At 64.5% G+C, this 18,945-nt stretch overlaps 2 protein-coding genes across 2 annotated transcripts; one reads left to right on the forward strand and one right to left on the reverse strand.

The window, feature by feature from the left end:
* The first annotated feature begins 1,774 nt into the window (after window positions 1-1,774).
* CAPG (capping actin protein, gelsolin like) lies at window positions 1,775-7,463 on the forward strand. Its single transcript, XM_067545804.1, has 10 exons — window positions 1,775-1,833; window positions 2,968-3,002; window positions 3,176-3,351; window positions 3,833-3,987; window positions 4,314-4,481; window positions 4,691-4,840; window positions 5,001-5,093; window positions 5,200-5,332; window positions 6,888-6,976; window positions 7,303-7,463. The coding sequence occupies exons 2-10, from the start codon at window positions 2,980-2,982 to the stop codon at window positions 7,366-7,368; spliced, it is 1,053 nt and encodes a 350-aa protein (XP_067401905.1). The 5' UTR covers window positions 1,775-1,833; window positions 2,968-2,979; the 3' UTR covers window positions 7,369-7,463.
* Window positions 6,934-18,243, reverse strand: LOC137151556 (matrix metalloproteinase-17-like). The gene is made up of 11 exons (XM_067545803.1): window positions 17,901-18,243; window positions 15,933-16,342; window positions 15,288-15,420; window positions 14,125-14,290; window positions 11,577-11,860; window positions 11,239-11,415; window positions 10,694-10,781; window positions 9,468-9,550; window positions 8,830-8,982; window positions 8,298-8,555; window positions 6,934-8,181 (listed from the first exon to the last, which is right to left on the reverse strand). The coding sequence occupies exons 2-11, from the start codon at window positions 16,125-16,127 to the stop codon at window positions 7,901-7,903; spliced, it is 1,818 nt and encodes a 605-aa protein (XP_067401904.1). The 5' UTR covers window positions 16,128-16,342; window positions 17,901-18,243; the 3' UTR covers window positions 6,934-7,900.
* Window positions 18,244-18,945: the final 702 nt, after the last annotated feature.

Consider the following 18,945-nt stretch of genomic DNA (forward strand, 5'->3'; position numbering starts at 1 on the left):
TTGACAGGATCCAGTCGCCAAGCATCTGAGGATAAAACTGATTTAGTCGGGGTTGGCTCTGCTTTGAGCAGGGGGTGGGACTAGATGACCTTCTGAGGTCCCTGCCAACTCGAATCTCCTCTGATTCTATGAAAACAACTGCCCCATGAACCAGGGGGAAAAAAGGGCCAGTGGAAATACATGGCACTAGTAGGGCAGTCAGAGATCTTTGCACTGTGGGAAGTTCAACAACTGAGGACCCTTGACTAGGAAAGAACTGGTCGGCATCCCCTCATCACTCATTACTGGACCAGTTTTCTCTGTAATGCACCATGCACACACCAGGACTAAGGGAGGGCAGCATTGCTAACGGTTTTATGGAGAATAGGGAGCGTTAAATAAATTCGTTGCCGCTCGTTGGTGAGATCACAAGTCCTGGTAACTGAGGTGACACAAATACTTAGATTTGTTAGATTTACTTCGTTTCTTTGGGACAAGGACGTTTCTTTTTGTTCTGTGTTTCTGTTCGTTCAGCGCCTGGCACAAGGGGGTCCTGGTCTGCGACTGGGGGAATCCAACGTGCTACCGTGCTGCAGACAATAAATAATATTAAGGTGCTTGGATTTCTGCAAGGCATCTAACTTAGTGCTATACAACGTTCTGATGAAAAATTAGCGCACAGCCACGTTGTTGTGGAAGCTAAGCAGTGGGGTAAAAACTGGCTAACTGATCAATCTCAGCATGGATCGGTTTATGGAGAATTGCCACCAGGGGGGTTCTGCAAGAATCTCTTCTTGGCCCAGTGTTGTTCCACATCTTTATCGGAGATCTGCAAGGAACCATCCGGTCATGGCTGGTGAAGTTTGCAGATGACAGAGTGCTGGGGAGGTAAATAATGAACCGATATCCCCGCTGAGGTTTGCTTTGACTAGCTCCATCAAGGTGGGCTCTGGCACCTGGTCTCCGCTAGGATTTTCCATCGAGTTCATTATCTCGGTGTAAAAAGCGCCTTTTCTGAAGGGAAGCGCTCGTCACAGCCTCCTCGTTCAGATCCATCAGGGCCTCTGTTCTGCACAGGACCTTTATCATTGGGATCACGTCGCTCAGGGAGCTCTGCCGTGGTGCGTCTGACAGCGCTGATTACCCAGCAGATAGCTTATCTGGGGAGATAACGTCGCCCACGAGCCCAGTTTCAGAAACGGCATCATTTCCATCACTTCCCCCCAATCAGGGGCTGCGTGGCCAATGCTCAGGGCTCGCTCGCCTTTGGTTTTCACTCCTTGGATCCTCCTTCTCTGGCCTCTTGCTCTTTGGGTTTTGCAGTCACAGTTCCCTGGCATGGTAACTACCACAGACATTTCAACCCAGTCCCACAACGTCTCTGCTGACGTCCTAGCTATGAAAATCATCCGGTCCTGTGCCCTAGGCCACATCCTCCTCCTGCATTTACTAAATCGCCTCTTTCTTCTTGTCGCTTGTTTCCCTGCCCTTTGCATCTGTGCCCAAACACATCGGCAGGCGAACACGCCTCTCCAGCTTCATCCACTTAACTCCAGCTTCTGCCCTAGTTTATATGCTGCAGCAGGAAGAGTGGGGGGCGGGGGGCTGCAGGGCAGGATTATGGGACACTGGCCAAGCTGCGTGTGGGGCTCAGGCCTGGAAGAGCAGGCTGGGTGTGGGTCAGGTGAGTCACTAGCCCAGCAGTGTCTGGTTTTCTGTTTCTCCCTTGCAGCCGCAGAGAAGAGGCGCTGGAGAGGAACAGGGTGTGGGCGAGGGCTGGCCCCTCCCAGGAAATCTGACTTTAAACTCCTGCAGCTAAAGGTTTTGCTGTAGCTGAGCCTGACGACTGCCCGGGTGAGTAACTTTGCTCTGCAGCCTCTTCCTGTTTGTTGCAGGGCCTCGTTAGCCAAAGGGAAACTTTCCGGTTGTGTTGCAATAACTGCACGCTGGGCATGGGGGTGAACCCTTCTTCCCCCGTGCTGAGTGTGGGGCTGGGATCCCTAGCAGTCCACCGGGGCAAGCTTAGCAGGGCCGCCTGGCTTGTTCCTTCAGAGTCAGCCGCCTCTCACTGAATCCCTGGGCAGACGCCTCTCTGGTGCCTGCCCAGGCCGCTGTCTTTTACAGGGAGCTCCGCCCTGGAGCCTGAATCCCCCAGGCCAGGAAGGATCAAGGCTAGCCTGCCCCGCTGCGCCTTGCCCCAGCCAGGAGGGAGTCTAGGGTTGCCAATTTTCCTTCTCCAAACTCCTGGAGGTTTCATCACGTGACATAATCCTGGCGGGCTGGCCACCCTAGGTCAGTTCTCCCCTGTGCCTGGGTTTGGGGGCGGTTGGCCTGGCTCGCAATGGGGGCAGGACCCATCGCCGCCAGGAGGCATCGTCAGCCGGGCGGCTCGGCCAACCCCAAGCAGGGCTCGCCCAGGGCTCCGTGCGCAGCGCCCCCGGGGCTCGGCGGCCCCCCTTGTCAGCAGCGCACCCCCGGCAAAGCTGTGCCGCCTCTTCAGATGAGCAGGGGTGGCACCCGCGCCTTTCGGGCGGCTGCAGGCAGCCACTGGCTCCCGGGCGCTGCAGCGTCTCGCCTCCGTGTTCGGGGGCGCTCGGGCGTGCAGCTGAAGGCGGCAGACTCGAAGCCAGCTCAGCAGGGACCCAAAGCTCCTGGGCAGGGCTGGGGGGGCATTTCCCAGCGGGGCACGGCACAGCTGGGTCCCTGGCGCTGCAGCAGAGGGCACGGGGGGCAGGGGTGCTGGTGGGCGCGGCCGGCCCCACCTCCTCCTTCCTCTGCCTCGCTGGGGATGACTCAGCAGCCACCAAACCAGTTCTGATACCTTCTCTGCGTGCGGGCCAGGAGGGCGGCCCCGCCCCAGCTCTCCCCCTCCAGCCCCCCAGCCCAGCCGCGGGGACGACGAGAGCCCGCGCACGCCGGCCTGGCTGGCATCTCCTGGCCAGGGAGCCAGGTGGCCCCAAACGCTAACCAGCTCTTCTCTCTCCCCAGGCCCCTGGCACCATGTACACGGCTATCCCCAAAAGGTACCGCACCGCGAACCGTTGGACCCAGGCCCTGATTCCTTGCCCCCCCCACGCCCTGCATTTACCCCAACCCCTCCCCCACACTAGCCCCACCTAGATCCCCCCAATCCCTCCCCACTCCCTGGAGTTACCCCCAGCCTCTCCAGAGTCACCCCAGCCCCTTTTCGCTCCAGCGGCAGCTCCCCGTTCGATGCCTCGGTGAACCAGCCCGGCCTGCACATCTGGCGGGTGGAGAAGATGAAGCCGGTGCCGGTGCCAGCCGAGTCCAAGGGCATCTTCTACTCGGGGGACTCCTACCTGGTCCTGCACAACGGGCCGGACGAGCAAGCCAACCTGCACATCTGGATCGGTGAGGGCCGGCTCTGCGGCGGGGCAGCGTGGGCGAGACCTGGGGCAGCCTGCCGGGGAGCAGCGGGGTGCTGGGGCCGGGGCCCGGGGCTGAGAAAGGGAGCTCGGCTCCCTGCAAGATTCCCCTGACGGCGCCGGTGAGCCGGCATCCCAGGCAGGGGCTGCAGGACCTGGAGATGCCTGGCCCCTTCCCCACATGCTGGCACGGGGCCAGAGACCGGGGTCCGAGCTCCGATCCGGGGCCCGGAGCCACCCTGGGGTGCGAGGAGCCCAGCCAGGGCCAAGCGGTGGGGGGCTCTGCCCTCGGGCTCCATTCCCCAGGGGCCCCGTTACGGGGTGAGGGGGGCTGAGCACATCATCCCGGGCCCCCCACCAGCGCAGCCAGCCCTGAAGGCGGGGGGGGGGCTTTGCCCAGGGAATGTCCCCCCCTCCCCCCCAGGTGGCAGCTCAGCCCTTTGCTCTTCCCCCCACACCGCGGCCAGGCCAGAGCTCCTCGCGGGACGAGCAGGGGGCCTGCGCCGTCCTGTCCACCCACCTCAACACCCTGCTGGGCGAGCGGCCCGTGCAGCACCGTGAGGTGCAGGGCAACGAGTCCGACACCTTCATGGAGTACTTCCCCCGCGGCATCAAGTACCAGGTACCGCCCTGGGGCCGCAGCCGCCCCACAACCCCGGCTGGACTTGTCTGACCCCCTCCCTCACCCCACAACCCTGGCCTGCCCCGTCTGACCCCCCCCCCCAACCCCAGCCTGCCCGTCTGACACCTCACCATCACCCCTGGCCTGCTCTGCTTCCCCCGCTTGGCCCAGCAACCTGCTCCATCTGCCAGGGATCAGCCCCTGCCTCCCCTCCTCGCCCCCCAATCCTGCCCCACCACTGCCCAGCTTGGGACGCCACCCGCAGCTGGTTCCCGTGCTCCCTGGCCCGGGCGGCGCTCAGGGCCCTGCTCTGCCCCTGCCTGCAGGAGGGCGGCGTGGAATCCGCCTTTCACAAAGTGCAGCCCAGCCGGGCCGCCGGGCCCATCCGCAAACTCTACCAGGTGAAGGGCAAGAAAAACATCCGGGCCACCGAGCGGGAGCTGAGCTGGGCCAGCTTCAACACCGGCGACTGCTTCATCCTGGACCTGGGCGAGGTGAGACGCCCCCGGGGGCTGCGGGAGATGGGCAGACAGGGGCAGGCAGCAGGCGTCTGTATTCTCGGGGCGGGTGCAGCATCCGGGCATGCTGGTGGCAGCGGTGGGATTGATAAATGGGTGGGCAGGGAGGGCGGGGTTGGTAGACCGGGGGCGCTGGCAGGTGGGTGGATTTTCACTCCTGCTCCCCCCCTTCTCTCACCTCTCAGACCCTCTTCATCTGGTGCGGTGAGACATCCAACATCCTGGAGCGCAACAAGGCCCGGGACCTGGCCATGGCCATCCGGGACAGCGAGCGGCAGGGCAAGGCCCGGGTGGAGGTCGTGGCCGATGGGGAGGAGCCAGCCGAGATGATCCAGGTCCGGCTGCGCCGGGAGGGCTGGAAGCGTGGCGGTTGTCGGGGCGGATCGGGGAGCAGGCAGGGGGAGGAAGCTGGTCTTTGGGGTGCGGGGGGGGGGGGGGGGGGGGGGGGGCTGGTGGGGGGGGCGCTGGCTCTGACCGAGGCGTCCTTTTCCCTAGGTGCTGGGTGACAAGCCCGTGCTGCAGCAGGGCAGCCCCGAGGAGGATGTCACGGCTGATCAGAAGAACGCGGGGGCAGCTGCTCTCTATAAGGCAAGCCCCCCCCGGCTCCGGAGCTCCCTCCCTACCCCCCCATGGCCTGGCTCGGCAGCGCCGGGGCAGGGCTCTGAAGGGATCCGCCTCTCCTTGTCCCCGGCAGGTATCGGACGCAACGGGCAAGATGGACCTGACCAAGGTGGCCGGGAGCAGCCCCTTCAAGCAGGAGCTGCTCTGCACCGACGACTGCTTCGTCCTGGACAATGGCCAGTGTGGCAAGATCTACGTCTGGAAAGGTAGCCGGCCCCTGCCGAGGGGGCAAGCTGGCTCCGCGGTGGGGCCCCACTCACCCCACACCCAGCCCCAGCTCCCTTCCCCTTTGCAGAAGCAGCCCGCTGGCACAGAGCAGCAGCAAGGGGCCAAAGGAGACTTTCCGTGTAGACGCAGCTGTCTTTAATGCATCCCGGCAGCGGGCACCAGTGAGGAAAGCTGCCAGCGGGGCAGAGTGTGTGTGCCGCCGCTCGCGCTTACCCCGCTGTCCTGCCCCGCCGCGCTCCGCCCCACCACGCCTGTAGGAGTCCGGGGGGCCGAACCCCTCGTGAGTCAGTCTCCTCTAGGAAGGGTTGGGCTGGGATTTTCCCCTCCCTGTCCTGCCCATTAAGTCCCAGCTGGGCACGTCGCTGCTCACGCTCGGCTTGTCCGTCGTACAGGGCTGGCAGCGTAGCCCCTCTGCCACCTTCCTCTCCGAGCGCCCCGCCGTAGCCTGCGCCCCTTGCAGACTTCCAACAGCCACTCTGCGGTCCCAGCTGGAGACGCCTTTCACGGGGTCGGGGGCTCCAGAGGTGCCTGGAAACGTGGACCGGATACAGAGCCAAGCGTAGCTCCTCTGCCCGCCAGCCCAGATCCTCAAAGGGATTTAGGCACCTAACTCACTGAAGCCAATGGGAGTTAGGTGCTGAAATACCATTCAAGATCCGGGCCTGCTTGCTCTGGAAAATTGCAGCCTCTCTTGCTATTCAGCGATGGTACCTGGCCCGTCAGGGCAGGTCACGACCAGGGCTGTCACCGCGTAGCTCTCGGCTGTCAGCCAGCGCTCCCTGCACCGGGCCCCGGGTCAGCCCCGCAGGCTGCAATCAGCGCTGAGTGAATGTCCCGCCTAGACCCCAGGCAGGCCCCCCGGCAGGCCCTCATGTGCACCCCATGCACCCTTGTCCCCTGCCTGGCTGTGCACCCTTTGCGTGTCTCAGGGGCTCCGGCTGGTAGGAATTCCCCAGAACGGGGCGGGAGACATCCCGCTTTCCTCCCCTCCCCTTGGCAGGGGAGCGCCCTGCTGGCCCCACTTCCCTGGGGCAGCCGTGCCATCAAGGGCACTTGCCGTTCTCTCCGTGCCCCGAGCTCTGCCCCCATCGCTGGCAGGGCTGACGTGGACGGAGGTGCTGCAACTGTGTTCTCGCTGCCCAGCCGAGCGGCCACCTTCCCCCCCGGCCTGGCACCTGCGCCCTCGGAGGCTCCCGGCCTCAGCTGAGCAACCGAGCTGCGCTTTTAGCCCCTCGGCCGAGTCCTCAGAGAGGGAGCCAGGGTGCTGTGCCGGGGCCTGCCCCAGGAGCACCCTCCCCATTGGCATGTTTTTCTCCATCCCAGACCCAGCTGGCTCCCGGCCACCTGCCTCCGGCCCCACCCCACACTCACTGCGCCTAGGGTTAGCACCGCACCTGGGCACCTCCTCCTCCCCCGCTGCCAGGGTGAGCAGCCGGCCCTTTCACCCCAGCGTCGTCCCTCGCGGGCAGGGGTTCTTTTCGGTCTGCGTGTGGGGTCGGCTGCCCTGACCCTTCCCTCCCTCCCTCCACCCAGGTCGCAAAGCCAACCAGCAGGAACGGCAGGCGGCCCTGAAAGTGGCTGAGGATTTCATCTCCCGGATGAAGTACGCCCCGAAGACCCAGGTGAGTGAGCGCAGGGCCCCCGCCCGCTCTTCAGGGGGCGCGGGGAAGGAAGGGAGGGCGGGGGGCTCCCTGCGGCTGTCACGCGTCCTGCCAGGCAAAGCCCGTCGCAGCAGAGAAGCTGCCTCCTGCCTTCCCCTCCAGCATCCAGGAGGGCAGAGGCTCCTCTGAGCCTTTACCAGACTCTCTGCCTCCGTAGGGAAGACAGAGGCTGTTCCCAGGACCTGTCATCTCTTGCCATGCATGGGGGTGACTCTGGGTGCCCCCCACTTTGTGCCAGGAGCACGGGGCTCTCACCGGCCTCTCACAGGTCCCTCTGTTGGCTGCAGGTGGAGATCCTGCCGCAGGGCCGCGAGAGTCCCCTCTTCAAGCAATTCTTCGCGAGCTGGAAATGAATGCAGGGCCCTGTCCTCGGGCCGCCCCGGCTTCGTCTCCAGGCCTGTCCTCTGCTCCGGAGCCGCCAGGCGTCTCATTAAAGCACCAGTGCGGGGACCTGTCTGCCTCCTTCCCTCAACCAAGGCAGCCGGGCCGTTGGCTCTGCCTTCCTCGGGGGGCGCAGAGCGATTTGGCAAGGCAGGGAGTGGTGGCGAGGGGGGCCAGAAGAGTCAGGGGGTGACAGAGCTGGGCAGCGGAGGGGGAGGCTAAGGGTGATGGAGGGGGAATCACGGTGACAGACAGCTGGGGTCGTGCGGCAGACACGGATATCGCCGTCAGCGGATCGCAGAGGACCCACCACTCAGCCCAGCTGCACTGGGCATGGTGGATGGCCACAGGACACAGGAGCGGCTAGTCACCCGGGGACCCGTCCCAGGCCGCAGCCTGCAGACAGCGCCCCGCCCCACGAGCTGTTCCTGGGAACGCAGGAGCTGTGAGAAAGGTGCCCCCACCCTGCTGCCACCGTGGTTCGTCTGCAGGGCGCGGGGCAGCCTAGACAAGCCCCCCCAGGAGCAGGAGCGCAGCCAGCGTCCAGCCGAGCGTGGCACGGGGGGCCGAGCCGGGGCACACGCAGCGCTCCACCTCCAACGGGGGGCCCCGCCCGTCCGGCTTGGCTCCCGGGGGGGGACTGGTGGGGGCGCTCAGCGGGGGGTAGAGTTCCCCGGTGCAGTCTAGCCAGTCCCGGGCGATGGAGCGAGGGTAGCCCTTCTCCAGCTTGAGGCTGTGCTGGTCCAGCTTCCAGTACTGCCTGCCCTTGAAGGCGTACAGCTCTCCTGCAGGGAGACAGGTGTCACGAGTGCATCAGGGCTCAGCAAGTGGCTAAAGGGCGGGGCACCAGCGCAGGAACTGGGGAGAGGGGGCCGAGTCACCACGAGGGGGGCCCACTCACCATCACTTCCACTCAGCACATCATCCAAGGGGGTGGGGAGCTGTCCCCAGAGCAGGGTGCGGGCCGGGAACCCCTCATCCATGTGTCCCGCCGCCTCATCATAACGCCACTGCAGCTCGCCCTTGAAGAAGTAGGTTTTCCGGTCCTGAGGCCGGGAGAAGGCGGCGTCCACTCCCCCCTGGGGCAGGCCGAAGTCCGTGACGGGGCGCGGGTACCCCTCTTCCACGCCATTGTCCTTAAAGAGCCAGTAGAGGGGCCCTGGGGGAGAGAAGGGGGCCGGTGAGCGGGTGCCAGGCTGAAGGGAGCAGCTGGGGCAGAGGAGAAACTCGGACCCGCCTCATTCCCGCACAGAAGCCTCTCTGCTCTCCAGGGCAAGGTGAGATGCAGGAGGCTGGCGTGGGGAGGGGTCCTGCAGCCCCGGCACAGGCTCCTGTGGGGCGGCTGGGCCCGCAGGGGCAGCACCAGGTTACGTTCCACCCCCACAGTCCAGGACGGCTCTGGCCGGACCCTGCCCCGGGTCCCCGGCTCTCACCGCTGAAGAAGAGGATCCGATGGTCCGTGGGCCTCTCGTAGACGGCATCCACTTTGCCCAGGCTGCCGGGCAGGCCGCGCCAGAAGGCTGCGCTGAGAGCGGGGCGCGGGGAGGTGAGGTGCCGGCCGTGGGTCAGACGCCAGAAGTGCTGCCCTGGCTCGGTGGGAGACAAGAGATTAGCGGCTGTCCCCTGCTAGCCAGGGCCCCGGACGGGCAGGGCCAGCGCCCTCCAGCGCAGGTGTTGCAGGGGGGCAGCTCTGCCCAGCCCCACACAGAGCTGCTGCAGGGGGGGCTCTAAACAGACTCAGCCCCAGTGCCCCTGGCCTCCCCCCGTCGCAGGCACGAGGAGGAGGGCCTGCCCCATGGCGCTGAGGGGCAAGGGGTCTTTCCCTGCCGACACCCCCCTCCAGTTGGAGCAGCTGGGAGCCGGGGAAGGCCGGCGGCAGGGGAACTACACAGGGCTGCCGGGCTAGCTGGGCGTATGGGGCTATCGGCCCAGCGCCGCAGCCGTGGTGGGGGCCCCGAGAGAACAGGGAGGGAAGGGGCAGCTGGGGCAGGGAGGCGCCGCGTGGGGTCCTGGGCCACTCAGCCCTGTTCCCCTCTCTGGCCCACCCCAGGTCCCGGAGGCAGGGATGGACCTTTGAATAGGAAGGTTTCCCCCCGGATCCGGGCGACGGCGTCGATGCTGGAGGAGCAGCGATCCGGGAACTCCTTCTCCGACCTGCCGGGGCAGCGGGGAGAGCAGCAGCAGCAGGCGGTCAGCGAGCCCAGCCGAGCACACACCCCTCCTGCCCTCCCACGGGGCCCGGGTGGGCAGGCGGAACCTGGCAGAGAGGCTGGGGCGGAGGCTGGGACAGCATCAGGTCACCCCACAGGGCCCCACACGTGCCCGCCGGCCCCACGCCCCCCCGACAGTGTGACTACAAACCCCACAGGGGCGTAGCTCTGCCAGACGAGGTCCATCTCGCCCCCTGTCCTGTCTCTGACTGGGGCAGGGCCGGATACCGCACAGGAAGGTGCAGCGATCCCGCCGTCGCTGGTGGGGCACAATCTGTCCCCCACGTCAGATCTCCGGGTGACGAGGCCTTCCAGAACTGTTCTTGTTAACACGGAACGCCCCACTCCCTTCCGGAGACCGGCTGAGCTCTTGACCGCACGGTGGCCATGAGTTCCACAGGCCCTTCACGCCCTGGGCGCAAAAGTGTCTCCCCCCCCGGCCGCAGTGGTGCCGAATCCCCCACCTTTCCGTGCCATGGAGCATCCCCTTGCTCTTGTGCTACAAGAACAGATGCGCCCACTCGCCCTTCTCTGAGCCGGCCAGGGTTTTAGAGACATTCGCCCTGTTCCCTCTTATTCGGCCCTTCCTATGGGAAACCACCCCAGCCATTTCCATCTCGCTTCAGAGGAGAACTTCTCCAGGCCTCAAGCACCCTCGGAACCCCTCTGAGACGGGGCCCGGTCCTGCCCAGCGGATCCAGATCCCCCCTTAGTTGCCCGACTTCTTGGCTGCTCTGCCCACAGCCGCCCAGGGAGCAGAGCTCTCTATTGGCCTGTCCCCAGCCATGCCCGCCCTGCCAGCTGTCTGCAGCTTTCAGATGTTCCCCTCCAACGTGCGTCACTTTGCCTTTGTCAACACTGACTTTCGCTGGCCAGCGCGCTGCCCGTTCGCCTGGCTCTAGATCCAGCCAGGGCCCGCTCAATGCACCGGCTGCGCCCCAGGGGTCCCCCGGTTCTGAATGAACCCGACGGGGCCAGCGGTAGCTGCTTGCTGAGCCCCGGTTCTCCCAGCCGGGCCAGGCCCACGCTTGCGTCTCCTTGGGTCTGAGTGCAGGGTGGCGAGGGAAAAGGGACCGTCCTGGCTCACCTCAAGGCAGGGAAGTCACGGGGCAGGGAGGGCAGGTCCAGGAGCGACGATGCCTCCGGCTTCTCCGTGGAAGGCAGGACGCGGCTCCCTGGATGCAGGTGAGAGCACGCAGCCGTCAGCCTCCTCACAGTCCAGCCCTCCCGGGGGACCAGCCGCCACCTCCCACAGCATGCCAGCTCTTAGCACCCCACACTCCCCACGGGTTGGTGCAGCCTCCCCTGGGAGCAGCCACTCCAAGCCCTGTCACGGCAGCTGCTTTCTCTGCATCCACCCCGCTCCCCCCGGAGACAGCAGTGCAGCCCCCAGAATGAGCGCCGAGTTCAGTTCTGCCTGGGTGCTGGCTGGTGGACGCTGAGCACTGGCTCACTCGGTGCATGGGACGAGATCAGCCATCCCACCGGGTAATAATCCCCTTTCAGAGGCCAGTTCGCAACAGCTGGGCACAAAAGTCAGGGTCTGGCTCGGAGGCCATCCCGAAGGCACAGCCTGGCGTTCGAGCGGCGCAGAGGGGGCTCCCACCCCGGTCCCGCCCTGCCGGGCCATACCATAGAGCTTCTGGATGTCCACACGGTCATCGGCCTGCAGCTGGTACTGCAGGGGGTCCCCCACCGGACCCTGGTAATACGGGCGCATGATGGAGCGCTTGGAGGGCGAATGCGGCAGGCCCAGGCTGTGGCCGAACTCATGCACCGCCACGGCGAAGAGATCTGTCCCGTAGTCGTCTGCAAAGGGGGGAGCGGGGCGTAAGCCCGGCCCGAGCTGAGTGGGGAGATGAGACGGGGTGCTCCCCCCGCCCTGTGCCAGGGACAACGGGGGGCAGGGGAAGGGGAGGGCAGACCTGCCCGGTCGGTGTGCTCCCTCACGCCCTGCGCCCGGGGCTCACCTGGCGAGCGGAAGGCCCAGTCCTCGTCGGTGTCGAAGTGGACGCTGCCGGCGCGCAGGGGGTCCCCGGGGAAGAAGGCGTGGGCCACCGTGCCCCCCGGCCCGTCGAAGGGGTAGTCGTCCTGGTGGTCCAGGCCCAGGAACTCCACGGAGACGTCAGCCCGGGGCCCACCCACCTCGTGGAAGGTGAGCGGGGCGGCCTCGCTCCAGACCTTCAGCGCATAGTGCATGAGGGCGCGGATGGTCTCCCGGCTGAGCCGGGCTTCCCGCGGGTACGTCTTCACCCTGGCAGGCGGCGTGCCAAGAGAGGGCCCGGGCCAGGGCCACGGTCAGCCACGCACCGGCTGCGGCTGAGCAATCTGTGCCCCTCAACCCCGACCTGCAGCCTTGGGCTCCCCCCAGCCCCCAGCTCTGCCAGTGCCCCTCGCTTCCTTCTGCCTTCCCCTCCACGCCGGAGACTTCAATCCCATCTGCAGCAGACCCTGACCATCCCACCCCGCCGGAAACCCCCGGGCTAGAGAGAGGGTGCAGCAGAGGGCATGTGCACAGGGAAACCGGCTTGGATCCTGGCCCATCACAGCGTCGACGGGCGCCGCTGGGCAGGCAGCTTCCCTCTCTGCCTGTCGTCTCCGGCCTGCCTTTCTAACCTCTCCGCGACTCTCTGCGTTGTCTCCCTGCCACTCTCTTTCCCCCTGGAGGGCTCCTATCCACGTGCTGACCCCAGCCTGGCCCTGCTTTCGCTCACGCAATCTGACGGCACTGCCAGGCAAAGGGGCTGTGACCCCAGCTCCCCTTATCGCCCGCACAGCAAATCTAGCGAGCCCCACTGATGGGGGGCGGCACAGGTCGCTGTATCGGAGGCCACCTCCCGCTCAGCCGTGTCTCCAGAGGAGCTCATGCCCCACAGCTCCTGTTAAGGACAACAGAAAATCCTCCCCCCTACCTGCCCGTCCCTTGTAAAGGGGGCTCCTGGGCAGCAATGAGTTTGGAAAATCTGGTGCCAACTCCCCCTCAATCACCTGTCCAAGGTACTTCACCTCACCCCCACCAATGGATGTATCCTCACAACATCCCTAGGAGGCAAGCAGGGCAGTTACCCCCATTGTGCAGATGGGAAACTGAGGCAAAGTGACCAGCCCAAGGCCTCGCAGGGAGTCTGTGGCAGAGCAGGGAATTGACCCCCAGGATGTCCGGCTCATGCCCGCACCTCCGGGTCCATGCATAGCCCTGCTCCAAAGGGCGCTCTGCGTAGGCCCAGCGTCCACCCTGTTGTGCCCTACTATTGTCGCACAAATTCTAAAAAGGGATCTGGACCCCATAACCCCAAGCTCTGAGAGGCAGTGGAGCAGCGGCAGAAACCCTTGCTGTTCTCAGTTACTCGCCCTCATGCTCAGGATACTGATGCACCGTTGTTTCCGGGGCTCAGATCCAGTGAGGTTTTCCTCTTAATGTGTGTCATCAGCGATGGGCTTTAACCAGCCATGATGTTGTTATTTATTATCCGTTGAATGGCAGCACCTGGGAGCCCCAGTCGTTAGCCAGGACCCCACTGCGCCAGGTGCTGCACAAACACGGAACTAAAAGGCAGTCCCTGCACCAGAGAGCTGGCAGTCTCTGTGCCTGCCAGGATCACGTTCCTTGGTCCCCCCCTTTGCTTTGTTCCAACCTCCATGTTTACAACCTGCTCCACATTAGCTTCTAGCAAATGCAGTGGATTGATCAGCCAATTTCCTTAACGCCCAAGAACACAACTCGGCCCAGTTGATTTATACACATTTTGCCTATGCTTCTTTCCTAGTCCTGTAGCCACTGCTATTTTAATCTCTGTTCCTTCCTGACTGTCCACATTTCCTCTGTGTGTGTGTGTGTGTGTGTGTTTCCTCTGTGAGTGTGTGTGTGTCAGGGTGTGGGTTGGTGGGTGTCTGAGTGTAGAGAGTGTGGGTTGGTGGGTGTCTGGGTGTGGGTTGGTGGGTGTGTCAGGGTGTGGGTTGGTGGGTGTCTGGGTGTGAAGAGTGTGGGATGGTGTGTGTCAGGGTGTGGGTGTCTGGATGTGTCAGGGTGTGGGTTGGTGGGTGTCTGAGTGTAGAGAGTGTGGGTTGGTGGGTGTCTGGGTGTGGGTTGGTGGGTGTGTCAGGGTGTGGGTTGGTGGGTGTCTGGGTGTGAAGAGTGTGGGATGGTGTGTGTCGGGGTGTGGGTGTCTGGGTGTGTCAGGGTGTGGGTGCTGGGTGTGGGGAGTGTGGGTTGGTGTGTGTCTGGGTGTTAGGGGCAGATATAAAAACCCGTTCAGCAGCTCAGCCTTGTGGAGCCGCTGTTAATTTCATTACGGGCGTGTGAGAGTTTGGACAATGCTGGATTAAGGCTGGCTGGGCTGGCTGGATGTATTTCGCCAATCCCTGATTAATGCGCCATGCTGAGCGTGTCTCCGAGCAGCCTGGCTGAGTTACACCCTGTTCGACGCAGCGGCACTGAAATCCCCTGGATGCCTAGCCATGTCCCAGGCCAGCTGGGGAACAAGGATCTGATGACTGCCGGGGCGGGTTGGTACCTACTTCCAGGAGATGTTCCTTTTGGTCCAAGCCAGGCCTGCGCTCCGCCTGCCCCGACTTTTCCTCCTCCGTCTCCCGTTCTTCCTCTTGGGCAGCTTTTCCGGGAGGGTGCTGAGCACGTCGGGCAGCGAGCAGCGTGGCATCCGGATCAGCTCCAGCGTGGCATCGTCTGGCCGACGCGATGGGGGGGAAAACACAGGAACATAACTCACTGGCAGGGCAGAGCGTCGCCTCTGACGCACCAGTGCAGAGAGCAGTCAGTTCTCAGCTGGGGGCAAAGAGAGCCCTGGAGCCAGACTGCCTTAGGGGAGAGCCCATTCTGCAACCGCCTGGACAGTGACCCAGAGTTCTGGCCACCCCATCTTGGAAGCCAGCTGGTTCTGGCCAAAGGATGGAAGAAAGGGGGCCCAGGTGCTTTTCTACCCAGGAAAAGAGGAGGACGGAGGAGGGGCGTTTGGGGAGGGGTGATAAAAGGGTGGTCAGCTAGAAGGACTGGGGACAAAGAGCAGCCTGAGCCCGTCAGGACCGGGACAGGCCCAGTTGGACAGTGCTGAGAGTTTCCAAGCTTGGAGGGCTTGAGCACGTCCTGTGCTGTGCTCAGACGTTCAATAAACCCTCCTGCTTTACGCTGGCTGAGAGTCTCTGCAGTCTGGAGAGCGGGGCTGCATTGTTCCCTCTGGGAGTGGACACCCCGGGGGTCCAAAGCGAGTGGACTCCCTGGGAGACTTGTGTGCTGAAGGCTCAGAGAGGTTTCAGGAGGCGGAGGAGCCCAGATAGAGAGTGTGATCATGGAGAAGGGCCCTCACACTGAAGGGGGTCCCTCCCAGGGACTGCAGGGAGCCGAGAAAGCGCGGTTCCTGCGAGTCTGTGACACAGGACATCCGGGCTGACAGGGCAGCGTGGCAGGGAGGGATAATGGAGCCAGCGTCCCTGCTGGAAGCTGGATCCTGGACCAAAGAGAATTTGGAATTCCCAGGGATGGGCTGATGCCAAGGGGTTGCTGCAGACAGGGGCCAGGGAGGGCGGGATGTGGGTGATGATGGGTCTGGGGCTATGGATTGTGGGGGGCAATGGGGGATGGGGGCCTGGAGCAGTGCAGGTTGTCACAGGTGGTGGAGGCGGGGAGGAGGGTCTGGGGGCTGCAGGCGGGCACAGGCTCTGCGTACCTGGGATCCCGGTCTCGGGGATGCCCGCGAAGCGCTGCATCACGCGGATGGCGCTGGTCACGGCCTCCCAGGTCTGGAGCTGGCCGGTGACGGGGTCGGCGGCGGGGAGGTAGCCGTACTGCGTCAGCCAGTCCTGGGCGAGGGGTACAGAGACAGGATGGAGAGCGACACCGCCACAAACACCTGGGCCGCTCGGAGCCGCCGGCTCTGGCCCCCCTCCTGAGACACAGACCGGCCGAGTTGGGAACCCTGGAAACTTCTTTCCTCCGTGTCCAACTCCCCAGGGAGAGCAAAGGCCCCACCCTCTTCCCGGCCCGGGTTCGAATCTTGGCTCAGTACACCAGTGACACGAGCTTGTCCTTATTTGCCCATGTGTCACAGCCACACCGAAGGCTCTGCTCAGGGCTGGGACAGCAGGGGTCGTGGGTCAGGGCTGAGGGGCACCAGCAGAGCTGCGGGGAGCAGGGAGGGATGCAGAACTGCGAGAGATCCTGGCCCCGCAGCCCCTTCCTCCCCAGCTGCTGGGGGTGCTGCAGGCTGGGGGGGGCACGTTTCTTGTTCTATGGCAGAGGCCAAGTGAACATTACCGAGAGGGCAGATGAAGGCCCCCGAAGCTCGAACGCGTGGCTGTGCCGTGGGACTCACCACAATCTCCCCGCTCTCATCCGCCGGGGTGGGCGCAGGACGGGCAGCGGTGGGCCACGCTAGCAGGAACGGCAGCAAAAGCAGCGCCACCGCCTGTGCCAAGAGGGGTGGCGCCGTCGTCTGTGGCCTGAGCTCCGGGCAGCGCGGCTGCTCCATGGGGCGTTTGCCAGCCCGAGGCGCTTCTCCAGGCTCCATGCAACCCCCTCCCCCCCCACGCCGCTGGCCTGGGCGGTCCCGGTCTGCAAGGGGGCTCCTACGACCTCCTCAACTCTATCTGCCAAGTCTGCAGCAAGCACAGCCTCTGGGCTGGGGAGTGGGTGTCCCTGCTGCCAGGAATCTCGGCTCGGGCGTCAGGCCCCAGGACACTGGCATCTCCGCAGATCCGGCCCGGCCTCCCGTGTCGGCCGCCCCTGTCCAAGGAAATGGCACCAGTGGGAGGCCTGCTCAGGGAGATCCACGCGGCCAGTGGGGAGAGGAGCGGGGCTGGGCTCTGGCCAGAAAACGAGCGGGGGGCATCCAGGGACCGTGCCTGAGCTCGAGACGCGAGGCTGAGTGGGCAGCAAAGCCAGCCCCGGGGCAGGGGTCGGGAGCTGCTCCGCGTGCGATTTGCCCAGACCCGGCTCTAGCCCGTGGACGCAAGGCGCGGGGACTCCAAACCGAGAGCGTCTTCCTGCAGCCAGGCACCCTATCCCGGTTCGACAGGAAAGGAACCCCAGGTCGGGGATCGGGCATCCCAGGACAGCCCCAGTTCCTGCCATCAGCCTCCCGACTTCACGCCTCCTCGCCTGCCTGCCCGGCCCCTCCCGTGCCTCTCGCTGCTCTCACACTGCAGTTTGCTGCCACGCCCCGTGTGCGATGGATGTGCTGGCGTCCTGGACTCACCAGGGCCAGGCTGTGTTGGTCCAGTGACGGGAGCTCCTCCACCACTCCCAGGGGCCACAGGGAGCAGAGTGGGTGAGTCAGCAGTGGGCAATCTGCCCCCTGAATCAGCGCCGACCCCAGGGCCCCCGTGCGGGCGGGTAGGGGGCACGTCAGCCTGGGGGGACGGGCAGTGGCGTTGGAACAATTTGTACAGTGGGGGGGAGGACCATTGAACCAAACTTTGACCCCTGTGTGTGATGGAAACCACGTCAAGCCAGGGGGTGCTACTGCACCCCCACACCCCTAGGTAAGGGGCATCCTGCTAGATGAGGATCCAGCTTAAACCCTCCCCCCATGGAGAGAAATTTGGGGCCCTGGTACATCACGGTTGTTGTGCTGCCCATTTCACTTTATGGACATTACAGAGGTTTTGGGGGGTCCCTGACCTTGGGGGTCTGGTACAATTGCCCCCTTCCCCTCTCTCTTGTCAGCCCTTTCCCACTGGTGAGCATTAAACCCCCAGCCACTTTTTGCAGGTGTGAAGCTGTTACCCCCCAGTGTCCTGACCAGACAGGAGGCCAGGTCCCTTCTGCCTCCCTAAACTCCCCTGCAGTCACAGGCAGGCAGGGAATCTCCTCGCTTCCTGTTCTGAGACCTTGTGTCTGTCTGTCGGGCTGTATATTCCTCGGGGCCAGGACAGCTCCGTCCTTCGTGCTGGGCCAGCACCCAGCATGTGTCAGGCACCAATGCAACAGAATCCTCCTCACCCTGTGGCGTGTTGCTGTGCACTGAGAAGGGGCTGTGGCACTCCACCCCAGATGCAGCTGCGTTTAAGGAGCGAGAGAAGTGGTCCCCATCTCTCTCTCTCTCTCATCTCGTGTGTGTGGTCATGAGCTAACACCGTGGCTCTCGGTCTTGGGGCTTGCAGCTCATGTATATATATAGCAGGGCTGTGCTCGGCGCTGTACAGATGTGTAGCAAAGGATAGCGAGCAGGGTTGAGCAGTCACTGCCATGGGGGTGTGTAGGTGCCGCAGTGGGGGTTGGAGGTTCCCTCTGGGGCTGGGCATGTGGCCTCCCCACCAGCCCCGCTGCCGCCCCCACTCACCTGGTCCCGAGGCTGCAGTCGGTCCCCCCGGGGCGCTCCCGCGGGCAGGGTCCCGCTCCGTTCCGCTCGCCAGGGGCTCTCCCAGCCGCCGCCTGCCGCTACCCTTCCCCTTCCCTGGGGCCGGCCAGCCAGCTGCAGCCCCCCATGCCGGGGCGCGTCGGACCCCGCTGGCGCCTTCCCGGGTTCGCCTCTGAGCTGCGGGGGGGACCCGGCGCCCTCCGAGCCCCGCCCAGCACCCTGCGCCCGCGGGATGCGCTTGGGAACCGGGGCGCACCGCCGGCTCTGCGCGCTGGGCCGCCCGGCCCCACCTCTCAGCTACGCTCCTGCTCGCCGCGCCCTGCCCGGTCTCCGTCCCGGCCCCAGCTCCGTGTCTCCATCCCAGGGACTGATGCTCATCCCGGCAGGGGACTTCGTCTCTGTCCTGCTGCACCAGCTTCGTTTCCTGCAGCCCGTGGGAAGTCGCTCGCAAGGGCGGGGCAGAGCCTCCAGCGTGGGGCGGGGGAGAGCCGGGAGGGAGGGAGCGTCCGGGCACGGTTTAAAGAAACACCCCGTCTGCTCATCTCTCCATCTCCCCTTGGGCTGGGCTGGCTGCGCTCCCCTGGCTCTCAGGCTGGCCCCGCCGCCTGGACCCTCTTCACACCGAACAGGGACAGCCGGGCAGGGGCAGCTCCACTTCCAGCAGACACAGATCTGGAGCTACCTGCCACCCTGGGCGAGTGTGCGCGGGGGTGGAGGCAGGTTTGTGTGGGTGTGTGCACATTGTGTGCAGGATTGCAGGTGAGTGTGTCCAGAACTGTGTATGTGCACAGGTGTGTGTGTGTGTGTGTGTGTGTGTGCACACGTGTGTGCAGGCTTTTGTGCACGCGCAGGATTGCAAGTGTGACCAGGGGTGTGTGTGTGCAGAACTCCGAGTGTGCACAGCTGTGGGGTCTGTGCAGGATTGTGAGTGTACACAGGTGTGGGTGTGTGCAGAACTGCCAGTGTGCACAGGTATGCATCTGAGTGTGCAGGACTGCAAGCGTTCACAGGCATGTGTGTGCAGAAT

This window comes from Emydura macquarii, unplaced genomic scaffold, assembly GCF_026122565.2.
Source record: "Emydura macquarii macquarii isolate MOO-44397 ecotype Brisbane River unplaced genomic scaffold, CSIRO-AGI_Emac_v2 contig_1110, whole genome shotgun sequence".
Lineage (NCBI taxonomy): Eukaryota > Metazoa > Chordata > Testudines > Chelidae > Emydura > Emydura macquarii.

What these genes read in the sequence shown, in the direction of transcription:
- CAPG (XM_067545804.1), top strand. Translation starts at nt 2,980, where the DNA reads ATGTACACGGCTATCCCCAAAAG. An exon ending in TACACGGCTATCCCCAAAAG is followed by an intron (nt 3,003 to 3,175) that starts GTACCGCACCGC and finishes TTTTCGCTCCAG; the next exon opens with CGGCAGCTCCCCGTTCGATG. An exon ending in GGGCAGCTGCTCTCTATAAG is followed by an intron (nt 5,094 to 5,199) that starts GCAAGCCCCCCC and finishes TGTCCCCGGCAG; the next exon opens with GTATCGGACGCAACGGGCAA.
- LOC137151556 (XM_067545803.1), bottom strand. Translation starts at nt 16,127, where the DNA reads ATGGAGCCTGGAGAAGCGCCTCGGGCTGGCAAACGCCCCATGGAGCAG. An exon ending in CCCCGAGACCGGGATCCCAG is followed by an intron (nt 14,291 to 15,287) that starts GTACGCAGAGCC and finishes CGCGTCGGCCAG; the next exon opens with ACGATGCCACGCTGGAGCTG. An exon ending in TCGGATCCTCTTCTTCAGCG is followed by an intron (nt 8,556 to 8,829) that starts GTGAGAGCCGGG and finishes TCTCTCCCCCAG; the next exon opens with GGCCCCTCTACTGGCTCTTT.